Here is a 20,901-nt window from a genome sequence, read left to right as displayed (position 1 = left end):
AGCTATTAAGTAAATGCTACCCACTTTGCTAAAATTTCCTTGGCCATGAGTCCTGTTCTCTTCCTGACCCCCTAGGCTGACATCCCATAATGATTCCAGAAAACTTCTGGGTAAGAACTTACTTAATGAATTTTGCTCAGACTTAAATGAATACTTCTAGCACTTTTAAGCTTATTTAAACTACATGGGTCTGTCACTTTAATTCTGCAGCCTCCCTTCCCAAATGCAGGGCAATGTGCATTCATGTTTTTAAAATATCACTTAGAAATGAGCTCACGTTCCTTTTCTTAACTGGCATTTTTGTGTCTTTTTATTATGACATGAATTGCGAAGAAAGAGTAAATTGTTCATGTTGCTTTGGGGAGTCAGCTGAGCTGGTAAGGAAATCGGTCACTAGTATTTTGGCTGCACTCTACCCCGCACTTCCCCACTGGCCAAGGAGCACGACTTTTAGGGCCTGGGATTCCTTTTCCTGCCTTTTTGCAAAACTTGTAATTTCGTGTTGAAAGACAGAAATGATGTATCAGGTAAGAGGAACTGAGATAAATGGGCATTAGGGTGAAGTTTTTGAAAACCTGGTTAGAAGTTGGGTTGTATTTCATGTTTCTTGCAGCTCTCAGAGGCTGAATTTTTTTCTAGCGTCCTTGTTTTTGTCTTGTCTGTTATCATTTGGGTTTCCCTACACATTTCCTTTAACAAAGGACCTTGGAACTCTGTCAGCTCTGCTGTTATCTTACAGCAGTCCTGTTGATGGGGTCGTAAGTTATGGGGAAGGGAAACTCAATCGGCTGCCTCTCACAGGCCCTCCACCAGGGGCCTGGCCTGCAACCCAGGCATGGCCCCTGACCAGGAATCGAACCAGTGACCTTTCACTTTGTGGGACTGTGCCCAACCCAGGAAGCCACAGCAGCCATGGCACCTTCTACATTTTTTGAGAAGCACCACTCACTGAGGAACTCTAAGCAGGAACCACATAGTGAAAGAGGTCTGAGCAATGTAGTTCCTAGCATCCCCTGGAGGGCACGGAAAAGAGAGTAGAAATAGGAGGGTGGTGCTGTGCAGTGAGGTGAAAAGAACAAGGCATACCTCCTCAGCCAATTAAAATTCTATAATTTTAGGATTAAATCCTAGTTTTTTAGTGAGCCTGAGTCCCTGGACTGTGACTTTCACGGGTGTTTCCTAGCCCTGCCTCCCCCCACCCCCACTAAGGAATACAGCATGAAGCTGGAGTTGGGTAATTGCTCTCCAGCTTCCTCCATGAGATGGATCTATTCACTGGAGGGGAAGCCTTTGATGTGGAGAATGCTCTGGTTACTCTTCTTTCTTTTTTCTTTTTTGTGTGTATCTGAACAGTTTTCTAAACACATATTGATGAGACTATCATTTTCCTATTGTATACTCTTGCCACCCTTGTCAAATGTTAATTGAACATGAAGATGTAGGTTTATTTCTTGCTATTCTGTTCTATTGGTGTACATGTTTGTTTTTATTCCAGTTCCATGCTGTTTTGATTACTATGACCTTGTAGTATAGTTTATATCAGGTAGCATGATGCCTCTGACTTTGTTTTCTTTTCTCAGGCTTGCTGGGGCTATTGGGGTCTTTTGTAGTTCCATATAAACTTTTGGAGTATTTGTTCTAGTTCTGTGAAATAAGCCATTTCTCTTTTGATAGCAATTGTATTAACTCTGTAGATTATTTTGGGTAGTGTGGACATTTTAATTATGTAAATTCTTCCTATCCATAAACATGGTATATGTTTCCTTCTATTTGTATCTTCCTCAATTTATTTCTTCAGTATCTTATAATTTTATGAGTACAGGTCTTTTAACTACATACCTTTTTTGATGCAATTGTAAATGGGATTATTTTCTTAGTTTCTCTGATGGTTCGTTATTGATGTGTAAAAATGCTACCTATTTCTGAATATTAATTTTGTATTGTGCCACTGTATAAAATTCATTTATCAGTTCTAGCAGGTTTTTTTGTGGAGTGTTTAGGATTTTCTATATACATTATAATGCAATCTGTGTATACTACAGTTTTACTTCTCCCATTCCAATTTGAAAGCTTTCTATTTCTTTTTCTTGTCTGATTGCTGTGGCTAGGACTTCCAGTAGTATATTAAACAAGAATGGTGAAAGTGGATATCACTGTCTTGTTTCTGATGTTAAGGGAAACAATTTTAGTTTTTGTCCATTGAGTATGATGTTGGCTGTGGGTTTGTTGTATATGGCCTTTATTATGTTGAGGTATGTTCCCTCTATTCCCACTTTGCTGAGAGTTTTTATTCCAAAATAGTGTACATTATACAGAGGATTAAACTCAAAATGGCTTAAAGACTTAAATGTAGAACTTAAAACCAAAAAAGTCATAGAAGAAAATATAAGCAGTAAAATCTTGGATATTTCTTGTAGTAATATTTTGTAGGTATATCTCCTCAGGAATGAAAACAAAAGAAAAACTAAACAAATAGGACTACATCAAACTAAAAAGGTTTCACACTGCAAAGGAAATCATCAACAAATGAAAAGAAAACCAAAAGGGAGAACATGTTCTCCAATGATATATCTGATAAGGGATCAATATGTAAAATTTATAAAGAACTCAAACAACTCAATACAAAAAAAATCGAATTTAGAAATGGGCAAAGGACTTGAATTACCATTTCTCCAAAGGACATACAGCTGGCCAATAGACACATGAAAGGATGCTCAATGTCACTAATGATCACAGAAATGCAAATTAAAACCACAATGGGATATCATCTCACACCTGTCAGATGGCTATTATCATAAAATCCATAAAGGACAAGTGCTGGCAAGGGTGTGGAGAACAGGAAACACTCATGTACAGTTGGTGGGAATGCAGGTTGGTGCAGCCACTGTGGAAAGTGGTATGGAGTGACCTTGGAAAATTAAAAATAGAACTACCTCATGACCTAGTGATTCCATGTCTGGGAATATATTCAAAGAAACCTAAAACACTGATTCAAAAGATACATGCACCTCTATGTTCACTGCTGTGTTATTTATAATACCCAAGATTTGCAAGTAGCCCAAGTGCCCACCAGTACACAAGTGGATAAGAAAGCTGGGGTAAATTTATATAATGGAATATTACTCAGCCATACCACAGAAGGAAATTTTACCTTTTGTGACATCATGGATGGACCTAGGGGGTATTACGCTAAGTGAAATTAGCCAGTCCCAGAAAGACACATACTATCTGATTTCACTCATATGTGGAATCTAATAAATAAAATAAACAAAATAGAAACAGACTCACTGATACAGAGAACAGACTGACAGCTGTCAGAGGGGAGGGGGCACTATCTAAAACAGGTGAAGGGATTAAGCAAAAAAACCAAACAAACAAACAAACTCTAAAACCAAAACAGAAACACAACCTTACAGACACAGACAAAATATGGTGATTACCAGAGGGAAAGGGGGCTTTGGGGAGGTAGAAGAGGGTAAAGGGGGGTTAAATAGTGATGGAAGGAGACTAGACTTTTGGTGGTGAACACACAGTACAATATACAGATGATAATTGTAGAATTGTACACCTGAAGTCTATATAATTTTATTAACCAATGTAGCCCTAATAAACTAAAAATGGTTACTTTCCCCCTCCCTGTACCAGAGGCACCCAATGATATATATTTTGGCTCTTCATTGTCAGTGCCTGGTGAGATTTCTGGAGATAGTGCCCAGGAAAGTTTGGGGGTCTCCCTAAGATACTTCTTAAGAGAGTTTCTTCTCTAAGAAACTCCCTAAGAAAGTTTGGGAGCCCCCCGAGTCTCTGACTTCTCACACTAGTCCTCACTCAGTCTCTGGTCACTCAGTGAAAAGGCCATTTAAGTATTTTCATGCATTTATGCTCCTGTCCAGGCCTTCTGCTCCTGGTAAGTTGACCTCAGCTGTGGTCTCTGTGGTCACCTCTCTGCAGTTGGGGTGGCTCTTTGCCTTGCAACCTCGGTCTCTAATGACTCCAAGAAAAGTCATTAATTTTCAGTGTGTTCAGCTAATTTTTTCTGTTGTAGGCATATCAGTGGTGACTTCCAAGCTCTTTAGATGCTGGGACTGGGACTAGAAGTCTTCTGTGCACTTTCCTTTAAAAGTTGATAATCTGATAGGTGCATTGATTCTCAAAGAAAAAGATGGATATTGGTCCTTCCACTTCACTGAGTTTCTATATATTACTTTATTATAATTTTATATTGACGTAGAAACATAAATTTAAATCCAAATTCCATAAGCCTATAGTTTTTAACCAACTATTGAGGTGTAATGCATATGTAAAGTATATTTTTAAATCCTGTAAAAATAATAAAACCTGAATCAACAACATCAGTTTAAGATTTTGTGGGTAAACCGAAACATTTTTGATAGACTTAGTAGAAGGAAGACACGGCTAAGTTCTGATACTGTACTTAGTGTGTTTCTGTATTTTAACTTAAGTAATACTTGTGTAGGAAACTTCTATTCCCTTATGGTTATATAGAATGTTACTGATAACATCAAGATGTTTTCTTTTTCTGTTTATAATCATCAAACAAAAACTTTCCTAAGGTGTAATTTTTTAATATCAATTTTGATCAAGTATGATTTGATAGTTATATAAATGCATTATATTCACATAGAGATGTATCTATTGCAACATTATTAAAATATATTTAAGTCACTTTCTAATTATTGCTTTGAGTTCAGGATATAAAGAGTATCATCTTGGCCAGTTTTTCACATAAAAGTGTGGTATCACATACCTTATAACTAATGGCCTGTTGCAATTGCAGATACAAAAGGATCTCTTAACAAGTGTCAGATATGTCTTCCTTTGGGGTCAGCATGTCTGCTTTCACCACAGTGAGCCCGAAGACACTCAAGTCACTTCTTCTGACCCATTTCTCTCTGACTGTAGAACTTAATTGGAACACTGGGAACGACATTATGCAGCCTCCACTCTAAACGCACAAGTCCATGGGCAGCAGAAACGAAGTGGTGGGAACCCCATGGCTGTGACTGATAGAAAAGCCACCATCCAGGTGACCTGGAATGTGCCGGTGTTTGCAGAATGTTTTCAATAGAGCATTTCCGATAGAGACCCCTGGTAATATGACACATACTGACCTTAGATTGAGAAGAATGCATATTTTGGCAGGATGTGAAATCTGACATTATGGGGTTTGAAATCTACTTATACGGGGTATAAGTCATCAGTCTCTGATGACTTATAACTCTATTCTTGGCCAGTTTGCCTAATAACTCTAAGCCTCAATTTCTTAATCAGGAAAATGACCTGGCAGAGTTATTGTGAAATTAAATGAAATAGTGAATATAAATTCCCAACTCCTTGGACATCCCTTCTGTTCTTTCAATTAATCATTCGCCTGACTTGAGTATATTTTCTACCTGGTTCCCTGGTAAGGTATTTACATATAGTAAGACCTAATAGGCAATATTATATAATACATTATATATTATTTATACATACACAAAGACAGAGGGCTTTCTTAATGCATAAGTGGATTTTTGAAGAATGTGGAAGTAATCAAAGAGAGAAGTGGTTAGCATTGTGAAAGTAAAGATGTATACAGAATGATGTTACAGAGACATACTAGAAATATAGCCTACTCTGACAAAAATAAACCTCAATAGGCTGGAATTTTAGAATGTGGTTGTCTTGGCTTATTATTCCCAGTCTTGCTTTTCTCATCACATAGTGTTGACAGGGGTATTCGACTTTCGAGTTTTTAAAAAAATTCTGCATTTTTTCAATACCCACAAAAGACCCTATTTTATAAGACATATATGTAAAATTAGATGTACCAATGTACAAACAGTTATAAAGAGAATAGAGCAGGTTCTGGTGTTAGTCTAAGTTCCTCGTCACTGAGAACGTGCTTATACACTTAGTGTGGCAAAGGGGCAGCCCAGTAGCCTTCCAGCACCTGCCTGGCTCCGACCCCACCCCAGTGAGCCCGCTTCTGGCCTAAAACGACCTGGCTAGAACTCTCACCGCTTGCTTCTGTGTCCCTGTTACTATCACTAATGAAACCGATAGAGTTTCATTAGGCAATGTTACCCCAATACATTTAATTCTTTTACAAAGGAAGAAGACGGAAGTGTATGGGACTTGAAGTCGTGTTTGGATTTGAATCCTGGCCCAACAATCTGCCAGGGCAAATCACTTAATCTCTGACTCTCAGTTTCCTCATTAGTGAAGGAAGGGCACTAATAGTTCCTGTCTCAAAATTATCATAAGAATAAATGAGAGACTACAGGTAAACTTACCTTGTGTGTCATGGGAATTCAGCAAGTATTTTTAAAAATATTTTATTTATTTATTTTTAGAGAGAGGGCAAGGGGAGGAGAAAGAGTAGGAGAGAAACATCAATCTGTGGTTGCCTCTCATGTGTCCCCTACTGGGGACTTGGCCTGCAACCCAGGCATGTGCCCTGACTGGGAATCAAACCAGGGACCCTTTGCTTCACAGGCCTGTGCTCAATCCACTGAGCTACACCAGCGAGGGCTTTTTTTTTTTTTTAAAGAATCTACCATTAAAATGTCATGTGGATTTGGAAAAAAATGGAAACAGAGGCGCGGATACGTGGAACAGACTGACAGCTGTCGGGGGGGGGCGGGGGGAGCTTAGGGACTGGATGAAAAAAAGTGAAGGGATCAGGCAAAAACCATACATGCAGAACCCATAGACACTGACCACAGTGTGGTGGTGGCCAGAGGGGAAGGGAGGGTGGGGACCAGGTGGAGCTGGGCAAAACGGGGTGGGGGTGGTGTGTGAAATGATGACAGAAAGAGACTTTGCCTGGAGCGATGGGTGCAGGATAAGTGTGCAGATGATGTTTTATTGAGTTGCACACTTAAAACCTGAGTGGTGTTGCAAACCAATATCAATTAAAAAAGAGCAATTGAAATATCTATCCTCCGTCCCCCACAAAGAAAAGAGTGGCTGCATGATACCGTTCCTTTCTCCCTCCAGCACAGCACACTGTGCTGCCTTCTTTCTCCCTGGCATGCTGTCTTCTGAGAGTGTTCTTTGGAGCTCAAGGGTGTGGCAAGGTTCTTTTGGCCATTTATGGAAGAAAATATGATCTCTCTCTGTTCAGAGCACCCATGGAATATAAACTAACCCCTTTCCTCCAGAAAAATTAGATCTAAAAATTAGCTTATCAATGCAATGTATACCTTTTATGCTTGTTGTACTGGAACTTACTGAACGTGACCAAACAAAGGAGATGAACAGGTTAAACCCTAACAGGATGGTGGAAGGTGAAAGACATCTCTTTCCTCTGACTCCCTGCCTGAGACGCCTCTCCCCCACTCTTCTTCTGAGGAAATAAACAATGGGTTGGGGGCTCACAAAACAGCTGTAGATAATATAAGCATTAGTGTAGAGAGAGCTGAAGTGAGTATTATGAGATTATTACTTTTTCCTAGTGAGTATCTGTGTCCTTTTCTTGTATGTTTTGCATTTGAAACGAGATAAGTGATAAAGAGAAAAATTACTTACACGTGAAATTATCCCTCAAACTTACATAGAATGAAAGAGGATATAATGAGAATCAATATAAGATAATGAGTTTAGTGGAAGATAATGGTATGAGTTGATGGAAGGTATAGATATCATAAGAAGGGAGAATTAATCTGCCTATTATAGTAACCCTTGTTTCTTTTTCTACTTCTCTTTTTCTTTTGTAATGTCCGAGATAGGAAGAGGAATGAGTTATATGACAAATTTAGATTTTGCAAACTTGTGCTTTGGTGAAAGTACTATTGAAATACAATGTTAAGGAAGATTTTCAGCACTCAGTGTGTCATTTCCTTTTTTCATGAATCAAATACTGAAATACTATGTGATAAAGATTTTACATTTCAATTGTGAAGAGTGGGAAGTGGATAAACCAGTTCAGCTGTCTTTAGGACAAACGGTAAAGTAATTTATTTTAATGTTTTTCCAAAATTGCTTCTGTTAAGTATATGTACCTAATCTGTGTGTGTGTGTGTGTGTGTGAGAGAGAGAGAGAAACATATATATAGGTGTATATACACAACATCAATAGTTTATGGTAGAATTTTTATCCTATCACTAATAATTTGGTTTCATGGTTTCATTGGTAAAAAGACAGAAAGTTTTCTTAGGTTTTCCATGAATAAAAATGTATGTGTATACATAAATATATATGAAATATATACCTACTAACTACTACTAACTATATAACTATAGTTAGTAGTATACTAACTACTAACTATATACCTACTAACTATATACCTACTAGGTTATATATGAAATATATAACCTACTAAATACTTTGTAGGTTAAACTGGTAAGAAACTTTTAGTATATAACTGTGTATACTTTGTTGAAAATTATTGGCTTTATTCAAAATATAGTTAAGCATTTAATTAGTCACATTTCCTTAATCTTCATGTTACATTTTTGGCTTTAACTTAATACATTTTATTACCTTTACATGCTCATATAGAAACTATTATTTGTGTATCAATCTATGCATTCACTGGACTACTTGTAGGGAAATAGGCAGTCAAGATACTGTCTTCAGGAAGTTCATGATTTAAGACAGATATATAACTTGAGCACCTTAATAGGATATAATATTAACATATACTCTGAGTACCTTAACTAGTACAAAAGTGTGCAGATAACTACTATGGGAATGTAAGACAGGCCAAAAGAGGGAGAGGACCATTAAAAAACATTCATGGGTTTGTTAGAATTTAGCTTCATCTCGAAGAATGGGTAAGATTTACACAGTATAAATGGGGATTAGAGTTGTCACTGGCCACGTGAGAATAGTGTTAGAAAAGTTGCAGACCTGAGATTCTGAATGTTTTATGCAGTAGTTAGTAGCTGATATTCTGTAAGTATATTCTGCCTACATACAAATCCAAGCCTCTCCGCTCCCTAGTTGTATAACTTTAACTAGTTATTTAAACCTTTTAGTTCTCCATTTCCTTGCCTTATAAAATAGCAGCAATACTGCTGTATACTTCAGGGAGTTACTGTGAGGATACAATTGGAAAAATTTAGATAAAAAAAATTGATGTGTTATCCCTGGCTGGTGTGGCTCAGTGGACTGAATGCCAACCTTTGAACCAAAGTCACTGGTTTGATCCCCAGTCAAGGCACATGACTGGGTTGTGGGCCAGGTCCCCAGTAGGGGGAATCTGAGAGGCAACTGCACATTAATATTTCTCTCCCTCTTTCTCCTTCCTTTCCCCTCTCTCTAAAAATAAATAAAATCTTTAAAAAAGAAATTGGTATGTTAAAATAAAGATGATTCACTTATTGATGGATATCTATGTACCAATTTATGAAAATTATTTTAAATCCTCATAATAATTGAAATTGTAATCATGTTTTACACATACATAGAAACTGCAGTCAAATAGGTTAAAATGTTTGTCAAAGGTCAAATAGTTCGGAAATGGCACAACCAATATTGAAACCTAGACTTCAGATTCAAATTGGTGCTCTTTCTTTTTCACTACAGGAGGAACATGGGTCATGCGAGGCACAGTGTAGCTGTTTCCACTTCATACCTTAATCCCTTTTATGGACACATTTCTTAAGTGGAGAGCTATTTTTCCAAAAATATATAATTATTTTTATTTTGTAACATTTTAAACTATTCATTCAAAATTAATTTTTTTATTACAAAGTTATTATTTCCCCCAGATGTTAAAGATAAAGTTAACCTTAAGAGTTTGTTGACAAATCTGAATGGGGAATAGTCTTAGAAGAAAGACTGTGCCTAAATTATATATAGTATATAAAAAGGGTTTATTTATGTAAAGATCCCCTGGGTATGTATGAGCAATTGATATGAATAAAAGAAAAACCCAAGAAGAAAAATACATAATTACATGGAAGTATGTCCTCAAGACTAATAACAGAAAAGGCAAATAAAAGCCACCTTGGGATATTAATTTTTATCAAAATAGAAATGATTCTAAAATAAACATCATTACTAAATAGTGGTGAATTTGCTTTAAAACTGCCACACTCACTTTCTATGAGAATCATTGTAAATTTTTTATGATCTTTATAAAGAGCAGTTAGGCAATAGATGCCAAGAAGTTCAAAATAGTTTTTCTGTTAACTAATACTTTGATAATTTGATTATAGTCAATGCATGGTGAGTTATCCTAAAATAACACTTCAAAAAAAGACAGAGAAATTATGAAAATATTAAATTATCTGTATTAGTAAATATTGTCCTCCAAAGAATAGGGGAAATTTTTAAAAAGCAGAATTACATTATAGAAAAATGGCTACATGAATAACATTCCTGTATTTGATGAGTTATCATGTAGCCCATAATTTAAAATTAAAAAAATAATTTGAAGTATAAAAATATGAACAAGATCTTGAACTATATAAAACCAAATGATAACGTCACTGTGAATCAACAAAGTAACAAAGTCTAGGTAGGCACAAAGACTCAAATTTCATATAAATGAAAGTGTTTTTTCTTACATTAGAGCAAAGGATGATAGAAACTTTGCCCCGGTTTATCTCTAATATTGTTATAATGTTCTTATAATTAAAAAAAACAGGAAAAACGTGTCAGTTATGTTTCCAAACAAGATAACATTGGAATTCTTTCATATGATTTTCCTATTGAAGCTTCTGAAAACTTTTCACCCACTTTATTAAAAGCTGATATTGCAGAGATTTGTTTCACTTCTCATGAGAACGTCCTTTTGATAGATTACACAAACACAGAAGATTTCATAGTTCTTTGTTAGTGCATTGACATTAGGTTGAAATTGTAACTTTATGGGAAGTTACCTTTTCTCTAACTATGGAAAAGATATTTAAACACACATTTGGATTGTATAAATGGTTCACTAGCTGCTAACAAAACTTTATATGTGTATGTTCTTTAAAATTATTTTAAAATTGCAATAATAATGCAAGTAGAGAACTAAAATAATCTAGTAAGTCTAATGAATGCCTTTGAGGCAAAGTGGGAAATTTGGGGGTGAAATTTTTGTTTTACTTTCCTATTTCCACACAATTCAGAGAAAACTTTTTTATTTTTCATTCTATAAAAGAACTTTTATAATTTCCACATTAGTCAAATACAGACTTTCTATATGAGGCATAATTCCATCTATGAAACCTAGTCATCTTGCAAAAAATTATGTCTTTTATTTATTTGTGAAATTTCTTATAATTTATTTATATATTTAATGGGTACCTATCAAGTGCCAAGAACTTTCTGGTCACTGGACAAGAGAGATAAAACTCTTGAATCATGGCTCTAACTTGGGTAAAAGTAGACAGACAATGGACATGATGAATTAAAAAACAAGAATTTCAAGTTGGATAGTGATATGTTTTTTGAGAAGAAAACTTAAGCCAGGAAAGACTTGAGGAAGTGAAAGAGCTATGTCGTAATTTTACATCTGAGGCTCAGGAAATGTCCACGTGAGAGAGTGAGGTTTTCATCAGGACCAGAGCGAGATGGGAAGGTGTCCATGTGTTCTGGGCAGTGAAGTGGTATAATTTGACTTGCTTGATGAGAGGAACACCCTAGAGGCACTTGGAGAATAAATAATTAGATAAAATAGAAAGAGTAGGAGTGAAGTTGGGAGATCAGTGAAGTTTTGGGCCACTAAAAACTCCAAGTAGTGATATAATTACATGTAGGGATCTGGCGTTAAGAGGAGAGGACTGGACGACAGACTGATGTAGGAGTCTTCAGCCAGCTTTATAGTTTGTATTTAAAGTGAAGATACTGGTGAGAACACCAATGTGAATGAATAAAAATAGAAAGAGGGCAAAAACTGAGACCTGGAACAATCCGATGTTCATAAGTTGGAAGATGAGGAGAAATAAGCAGAAAAAAATTAAAATTCTCTGAATGGACTGTCTAGGGCAATCTTCTATTGAGTATCTGATCTCAATAGAAAGGCATGACACACAACCAAATTTTTGCTATACACTCAAGGCCTATCCTTTTTATACATTTACTGTTTCTTTTTTTTTCCTTTTTAAAAAATATTTTATTCATTTATTTTTAGGGAGAGGGGAAGGGAGGAAGAAAGAGAGGGAGAGAACCATCAGTGTGTGATTGCCTTTCATGCACTCCCCGACTGGGGACCTGGCCTGAAACCCAGGCATGCGTCCTGATTGGGAATTGAACAGGTGACACTTTGGTTCACAGGCTGGCACTCTATTCACTGAGCCACACCAGCCAGGGCACATTTGCTGTTTCTTGATCTCTCAAGAACCTACTTCTGTCTCTACCATGAGGCAAAACAGCTCAAACTCCATGTAGCAGGTTATAGGTGTCCTTGCATGCCTTGAACATCCTTTTTGTCTTCCAGGGTTCTGACGGGTCTTTCTACAGTATGTCAGAGGCTCTCCTCTACTTTTAACACTGACTCTTCTTATTTTACTTGCCCATTAAATCTGGTTGTTTTCAAATTAATGTCTTCCATATTATTCTCCTGAAAAATATTTTGTTGGATGTTTTTCTCCTCTTCTTTGTCAAAGTGCTATATTTTGGTGCTTGTTCATCAATTCTTTTACTTTCCTTTTCTTTCTTAATGCCTCTGGAATTCCCCCATGTAATTGCCAACTCTCCATTGCTACTACCCATGATGCCTAGCTGAGGTAGAGAAAAATGAGCTAAAGTCAAAAGATTGGAATAGAGTGGAAGGAATGACTCTGAGGAAGTAAAAAGTGGCCGTGTAATCGGTTATGGGTCTCGTGGGTGAGGGTGAACTAGAATAAAGCCCTGACCTCTGGCTGAGGCCACCATGCTTTGCTCGTATCTCTACATTACCTTTGTACCCAGCTGTACCATATGTGTCTCACTGGCCAAAGAGTAGAAATAAATGATTATAATAAACAGGTGACATAGATTATATGCCAATGCCCAAAAATGTAAAAAAAGAAAAATTAGGTTGATTTGGAAAATGTACCATTGTAGCTAGTTGTATTATTAAGAAAACAATTTGAGCTGCATCAGAAATGGCATGTGAGCTGGAAATATATATATCATTGGTGATAATTTATAGATTTTTGTCTCCCACATTAGAGCATAAGATCTTTTGTGGTTCTATTCTATATTCATTGATCTTGGCATTGTCATGACTGGCACAATGCTTGATATAATGGTACATAATAGGAATTTGTCGAACTGGCCTACATGAAGAGACGGGCATTTGCATCTTAAAGTTTATTGACTGAAAAATATCCTAATACTTACCTTTCTATTTAATGATGTAGCCTCTGGCATTCTAGAGCCATGTAAAAAGGAAGGAAGGAAGGAAGGAAGGAAGGGAGGGAGGGAGGGAGGGAGGAAAAAAGAGTAGAATTCTTTGTTTCTCCCAAGAAAAGTCCTTTAAGTTAAGAAGGCCCTGTAAGTTCTAAATTGCAAATTTATTGAAAAATACATGTGGAGCATCTGACAGAGTATATGAATAAAAATAACATTCACTTTAATGTATTGAGGCCAAAGTTAGACCAAAATAATAATAAAATAATAATAAATTGTTTAAGTTTTCTCTAAAATAATAAATTGTTTAAGTTTTCTGTAAGACATATCTATATAAGCTTTAACAAAAGTAGTGTATCTATATTTAAAGGGCTAAATGTACAGGAAGTGATTTGAGAAATATCCCCCCAAACAATCTGAGGAATCCGTACTGCTGAAGCACATGGAAAATCCCCATTTTTCCATGTTAACTAACAGTCTAGTTGCTTGAGGCAAATATTGCAGAGAGAGTTCCTAACTCTCCATCCACATTGGAGATGTTTTGAAGAGTGGTTCTCAAAAAAGGAATGGGCATTTGGAAATGTGTAGGTATGATGTTTTGGGACTTTATGCAGGCAGGATGCAATGGTGTAATGGTTAAGAGACATTATTGATATTTAGTGGGTGGCAGCAGGGGGTGAGGGGTGATAAACGTGCTGTACAACGAAGACAGTCCTTTGCCCAAAAGGATGGTCCCAACCAAAATTCGAGTAATGTTCTCCTGAGAACTCCACTGGGGCATGTCCCCTGCTCATTGCCAGGTGACCTGACAAAAGGAAAATGAATGCTGATTTGGAACAAGCTACAGTGAGTGGCAGTGTCTCAACAGTCTCACGTGGGCACCAGCCCCAACCTTTGGTTCATGTTCAAGGAAGCTATGAAAAGAATGAGTGTAGAATAGGGGGGAAAAGTCTGAATTAAGGACAAAATTTATTTAACAAGAAATTCCCTATCAGAAAGCACATCTTTTTGGTCCCCCTGTCTCAACATATCCATTTTCTTTAAAAAAACAAAACCAAAACCAAAATAATCTATGAGACTAATACCTTATAAAACACAGATTGGTCCATTTACCAATATTTTTAAGTATATTTTATATTCCAGGTTGCTTTATGCTGTGGTGATAAATATTTAACAAACAAAATATGGTCCCTCCTTTATGGACCTCAGGGTCTGGAGAGATTTATCAGACTCAAAAGGTTTCATCTTTTTTACAAAAATAATCCCATCTAGAAGATTGAGTAATATAACAGATGTTTACTTTGTATTTAAATGAAAATGGAGTCACAAAACTCAAATATGAAGACCAAAGTCATAGTCAAACACAATGAGAAGCGCCAGTCAGCAGCTGGAAAGAAGAGATTTCTTGTTACATAGTAGATGTATCTGAACTCATACTTTGTGAGCCCCTTTTCTATAAACTAAGTTCAAAGTTAAAGAACTTTGCCACATAGTCCTCATTGCTTTGACCCATAGTTTTGAAAGTTGATTTAGCTAAGCTTAATTGCGATCTCAGTTTTTAAAGTGTTTTTTTTTTTTCATTTGTTTTGCTTGGCAAGTGAAACTGTCATCCAATTCAAATAACAGAGTGAATGAAAAAGGGTCACGTGCTAGGGGATTCTGGGTCGGAATTATCTAAGTTGGTTTCCTAGAATGATCAATTTTCCAAGGTAATTTATTATACTTTACCTCTACCTAAGAGAAGAGTATGCAGATTTTATACCTTCCTCCTCCACTTCCTTCTTCCACCAATGCCAAGTCATTTAAGAACGCACTCTGGTCAGATCAACAGGATATAAGGAAACTAAGACCAATTCGCAGAAGGATGCATGAACAAAGATTGTCTCTGCAAATTGCAATACAAAGAATCTCCTTGGTAATATATTTTTATAAAAACATATGTCGGCTGGTGGCCAGGTACTTGCAAATACCCCTGCCCAAAGCCGGATGAATGTTTGCATGTGAATGATGGTCTTCATTTCCTGGACAAGCTATGAATTAGGTGCTCTAGAGCTTCCAGTACTCTCGCCTCAACGTGGCTGGCCGGCCGTGTTGAATCCATAACTCAGCATTTAAGAGAATAAGAAATGATGAGAAGATGTTGGTGTTATTCTGAGTTTATCAATCAAATGAACTGAATTGTTTCCAAGATAACATCATATCACTTTTTTCCTGGAATATGTTCCTCAGCCGTGAGTGCTCACATTGGAAACTGCAGCATTTCTAGAGAACTTGGTGGAATTGCAAACTATTGGTTCTCCCACTGCAAAGATTGAAAATCCTGATGATTAAAGCCCATCAATCTATTTTTTAATCAAGGCTCTCAAGTGATTCTGAAGCATCTGAAAGAGATACAGGCATAGATTTTGTCATAAAATATAGACTGTGCCTAAAAAGCTACAAGGACATATTTCTGATGCTGCCAATGTATAATGAGGAGTCTTGAGAAATAAATAAACCATAGAAGTAAGAAAGGGAAAAGAAAACTAAGTTTTTCCCTTGATTCCTAATTTGGTGACTAGATTTTATCTCCCCCAAGTGATAAACAGATGATTTGGCAAGATAGAAACTGGCTCATGAAGATCTGATAAAAAACCACAGGAAATATTTGCTTCAATTTTTGCACAACTCTCTGTTCTAAGGAAAATTATTTTTTCACTTAAGCTAAACAGTTATTTTTTGCCACTTGGAAAAATAGTTTTCACAGCTAAAAATGAAAAGCTATCTCTCACTCTCAAAAAAACACACACATACAAACAGATACACATTTGTACATGGAGAAAGAGATGCGTCGTTTTCATATAAGTCTGTCTTTTCCTGTTACAATAAAAACTTATGGGTAGGTATGAATGTAACATGTTAATATAGATAGTAGATATATAAATTTAGTTAATTATGTTCCTTGGTCAAATTAAAATTTAATTATAAAATTCATTTGGACACATCGGATTGAAGGGTCCTAGCCATTTTATGTGTAATTGATCAATTTTTACTTGTGTTTGACAGAAATATGGCCCAGTGGAATACCACTGCTGATGAACTGGATGACAATGATAGTTTTTCAGAATCTGTCAAGTTTGATGCTCGATCAATGAAAACTTTGCTACTTTCGAGTGAGTAGGAGAAGGGTGGGAATGCCCAGGCCGGTTACCCTTGGAGTTACTGACCTTATGTAAAACTGCAGTCTTGAGACTTATCTGACAGGTGTATGAACATTAAACTAATACTTACTGGATAAGTAGGCCTTTCTCTGTCTTGAGACAGAATGCAACATAAGTTTACATTGAAGTAAGGAAACATTATAATAGATTAAATTAGTCCACAATGTTGATTTTCTGATTTCCCAGCCACTGAACTATGTCCTAGAGATGACTATGAACCTGGCACCATGAATTAATCTTTGAAAATCATGGGTGGTAGGTGCTTGTCTTAGTTTCCTAGTGTTGCTGTGACCAATGATCACAAATGAATGGCTTAAAACGACAGCCATTTATTCTCTCACACTTCTGAAGGCCAGAAGACTGAGGTCACGGGTCAGCGAGGCCAAATTCCTTTTGAAGGCTCTCAGTTAAGAATTCTTTCTTGCCCCTTTATAGCTTCTAGTGGCTCCTGGTAATCCTTAGCATTGCACCTTGTTTGTGACTCTGTCTTCACATGGTCTTCTCCCCTGGTGTCTTCATGTCCTCTTCTCGTAGGACATCAGTCAGTGGATCAGGGCCCATCCTAATCCAGTATGACCTCATTTTTTACTTGATTATCTCTACAAAGACCCTCTTTGCAGATAAGTTCGCATTCACAGATACCCACTGTTTTCAACAATATCTTTTTGAGAAACACAATTCAATACATAACAGTGCTGAAACAGCTGTTTGTACACTTACCACAAGACCTCAGAATATAGTATTTGGTTTTATCTGGGCAGGTTCCTTTAAGGTGTCAAAGACAAAGGTGCTTTAATTCTGCTTAAGCCCTTAAGTATATTTTACCAGGGGATGGGGTGGGTAGAGAAGAAGTCATAGGGATGTTTCAGTCAGAGGAGGCAGAAAATGCAGTTATTGGATCTTATATAAATTCTTACATAGAAAATCCTGAAATACAGACCACAACTCCAAGGCATGGCGGCTCTTGCATGCTGTGTTAGCAATAGATGGGAGGCTGTGGCACCAGTGAGACAAGGAGAAAAGGTAGAACAAGATAATAATAGAGCTTTTAAAGGTGGAGATGTCTTGAGATTGAGGAAGGAGAACAGAGTCATTGTGAATAGAAAAAAAAGTGAAACACAAACACACAACTTTTGAGAGCTTTTAAAAAGCAGCATGCAGAGAAGCTGTGATGGTAAATTGGAGATAAAGGGGAGGAGGACTCAGGGTTTCAGGCTTGGTCAGTCTGGCAGATGGAATAGCCCATCTCACTAGTATTGCGGGTTATGCTTTTTCTTTTTCCTTAAATCTTTATTTTTTCTCTTTTCTTTTCTTTTCTTTTTTTTCTTTTCTTCTCTTTTCTTTTCTTTCCCTCTTTCCCTTCATTTCCTGATAGAATATTACTAAACAGTGTTTGAATTCTTGTTTTTAGTTTTGGGGTATACTTGAGGGATTTTATTTTCACCCAGAATATATTCCCCTGTGAAACGGAAGAATACATGTGTTCACATATGCTGGTGTTAATATTAAAATTTACCAACTGATGCTCCAAAATGAGATGAGCACAGCATGTAGAGAATAGGCTGTTTCCTGTGGATGCTTAATGAATGGGTGAGTAAATCCACTGTCCATAGTGAGGGGTGTATTGGTCTAGTCTGTGATTGTTCCTTCTGCTTCCTACTGAATAAACAAGGACCGATTTTTCTTCTTTTTATTTCAATTGGTTTCATACTAACCATTAAACTACAGATTACAAAAATTTTAATGGAATAAGAAGATTAAGTTTTCTAATTGAGGTTGGGCTTTTGTTTTTTAGATCCTAAAAATGGCCCTACCTTTCAAGAGAGACTGAAGTCCTTCAAAGCTGCGTTGATTGCCCTTTATCTGCTGGTGTTTATAGTTCTCATGCCCATCATTGGGATAGTGGCAGGTACAGTATTCCAGAGTTCTGAAACCTGGCAGCTCATCCTGTGTATTAGTTACTCTAGAAGCAAGAAGAAGCATCCAGTCTTTTGTGTATGGAAGAGGCATCAGGTGAACTTTGTATGACAAAGTGTTACTCAGATTTATTAAATGAAAAACAGAGTCTTTGAAGCTGTTAAGTGAAGAAATAGAAAAATGAAGTAGAATAGGAAAATGAAAGATTATGATAAAAATATAGCTATAGAAAGAATTGACATTATCAAAAATATATTATCATCTGAAATCCTATCTACATCTTGTGGTGGGTCACTAATTTCATAAGTATCCTTGTTGCCAGTGTTAAATTATGAACATGGTTATTTACATTAACAATGCCTAAAATATAAAAACAAGCCAGGTAAATTCCTCTACTGCTGGTATTGAGGGCAAAAAGGAATATACTTGTAAGTATTTTAAAAGAAATTAATGGTCTATCCTTCATTAATATCTTTAAAGTTTATATGGTTACCTGTTTCATAAAGCCATTTTAAAAAAAATCTCTAAAAATAACTTAATAGTATCCTCTCAAATGAAAATATCAGACCACTATACTTGGGCTCAATATGATGTTTTCCAGGTATATGTGTTTCTTTGGAGAGTCTGACTAGAACTGGGGATCGATTTGAGGGCTTTCCCAGGGGCAGCTTGCATATAACTCAGTCAGATCCATAAGAGTTAGTCTCTTCAGAAGCATTTTTGATGTACTTGATTGGTATTTGAGTTTATATGCCTTGTAGCTCTCCTTTCTGTATGACTGGCAAAACAGGCATATGCTCTAATAAGAGATAGGCTGGGAGTAGGACATTTTCTTATGTGCATATTAATCAGCTTAAAAAGAAATTGCTCCTAAAAACAAAGCCAAATCTCTTTTGCTAAGAGACAATCTAAAGGAATATTCCAAAACAAAGCAGAAATTCTGCTAAAAAAGGAATGATGATAAAACAATAAACGTAACAGTAGCTATCATTTTGAGCACTTACTATGTTCAGACATTAGGCTCTCTGTTTTTCAAAGGTCATCTAAATACACCTTTCAGGTCACCCCTGGGCACACACGTGCCCCTGCTCATTATCCACAGGAGGAAACTGAGCTTCATTATCCACTGAGTAGTGGAGCTGGAGTTTCCCATCCATGCCACTCGACTCCTAACCTGGATGGTCTGCTATCCCCCAGTGTAATTGGGTTTTTAGCACAAAATATACTTGAACAATGAAAAAAAAACAGCATTGCCATAATTTTAACCAGGAAAATATGTTCCACAGGTAAAGATTGGCTCCTATTTTGACTATTAAAAACAAAAGAAAACCCAACCACAACAAACTAAACCAATGAGCCAATCAAACCAAACACAGCCATCTAAGTAAAAAAAGCTAATAAATCTGTCATGAAATTAACTTCCTGATGCACTGAGGTTATCTCTGCATTGTTTATGTACATGTTTATCTGTAGTTTGAAAGGTGTAACTGAAAGATTTTATTGTTTGTGATTATTAACTATAAGGCAGTTATACTTTGGGTGAATTTCATCACCTTTATATAAACCATGGTCTGCAGAGCCTGCCCAGGAATGCAACTTCTTTCTCATAAGCTCTGTAGAATATCTGTAAAGAATTTGGTGTTCTAACCAAGTTCAACATCTCTGACCTATTAGAAAATACTATCATGTCAACACATTTGTTTTAGGGTTGACAGTGATTGATCTGAAGTGGTTTCATTTACTACGCTATAGCAGGTATCCATGAAGACAGATGAGAAGTTAAAAATGTTCGAATTGAGTGAGTTCATGTTAGCACCCAAATTCATCCCAAGTTGAAATAGATCTTACTGTGTCTATCACACTTGAATAATAAACAACGGACAGTCCATTTACAACTTCAATTAGGTTGTAGATCAGAATAGTTTTCCAGAAAAAGCATTGAATATTTTCAATGCATAATCACTACTTGCTATCAAAAAGTTGCAATTATAGAAAAAAATATAACCCTAAAAGGATAGTAATCAGTTTGTTTTAGCAAATGTGAACTGGTGGGTAAAGTAAAATGTTGTACATAAAAAGGCTACTTAAACCTCAATGTCATATTCATAGAATGATGTTTCTGAATTATAAATCTATTCCATATGCTGCCTTTTCCTAAAGAAGCTACTAGATCATGGGTGTAGTATAACAACATGACTATGACTCTGGACAATAAAATATAATTTAGTATTAATTTATATGAATTGTTACTGAAATACTGAAGATTCTTCAGCTCAAAATAATACAGATTTTTGGTAGGAGAAGATACTACCAACACGAAAAAGTAATTGTGATCTGTAGGATCAAATATAACTCTCTCCCTAGGTCTTTGCTCAACCCATAAAACTTGTTTCCTTTCAAATGGGACAAAGTCAAAAAATGCCATCTGTCCAATGATGGTGGAAGAAATAAACATTTGAAGATGGAAACTCTGGTATTCTTTACCTAGGTTTATGATACAGAGTTAAA

The 20,901-nt window shown here is 36.3% G+C and overlaps 1 protein-coding gene across 2 annotated transcripts in view; it reads left to right on the top strand.

Annotated features, from left to right (window-relative positions):
* The first annotated feature begins 7,794 nt into the window (after positions 1 to 7,794).
* MSR1 (macrophage scavenger receptor 1) overlaps positions 7,795 to 20,901 on the top strand; it is a 66,475-nt gene continuing 53,368 nt past the window's right edge. Inside the window, exons 1-3 of one of the 2 annotated variants that reach the window (XM_037128766.2) lie at positions 7,795 to 7,951; positions 16,322 to 16,428; positions 18,272 to 18,385. In XM_037128766.2, coding sequence (XP_036984661.2) covers positions 16,326 to 16,428; positions 18,272 to 18,385 — 217 coding nt within the window. In that variant the 5' untranslated portion in view covers positions 7,795 to 7,951; positions 16,322 to 16,325. The remainder of the gene's footprint in view (positions 7,952 to 16,321; positions 16,429 to 18,271; positions 18,386 to 20,901) is intronic. The other variant, XM_037128767.2, reaches the window with a different exon arrangement.

This window comes from Artibeus jamaicensis, unplaced genomic scaffold (genome assembly GCF_021234435.1).
Source record: "Artibeus jamaicensis isolate MK-2021 breed Jamaican fruit bat unplaced genomic scaffold, CSHL_Jam_final scaffold_833, whole genome shotgun sequence".
Taxonomy (NCBI): domain Eukaryota; kingdom Metazoa; phylum Chordata; class Mammalia; order Chiroptera; family Phyllostomidae; genus Artibeus; species Artibeus jamaicensis.
The sequence above is the reverse complement of the archived record's forward strand: the minus strand, read 5'-3'. Positions and strand labels throughout refer to the sequence as shown.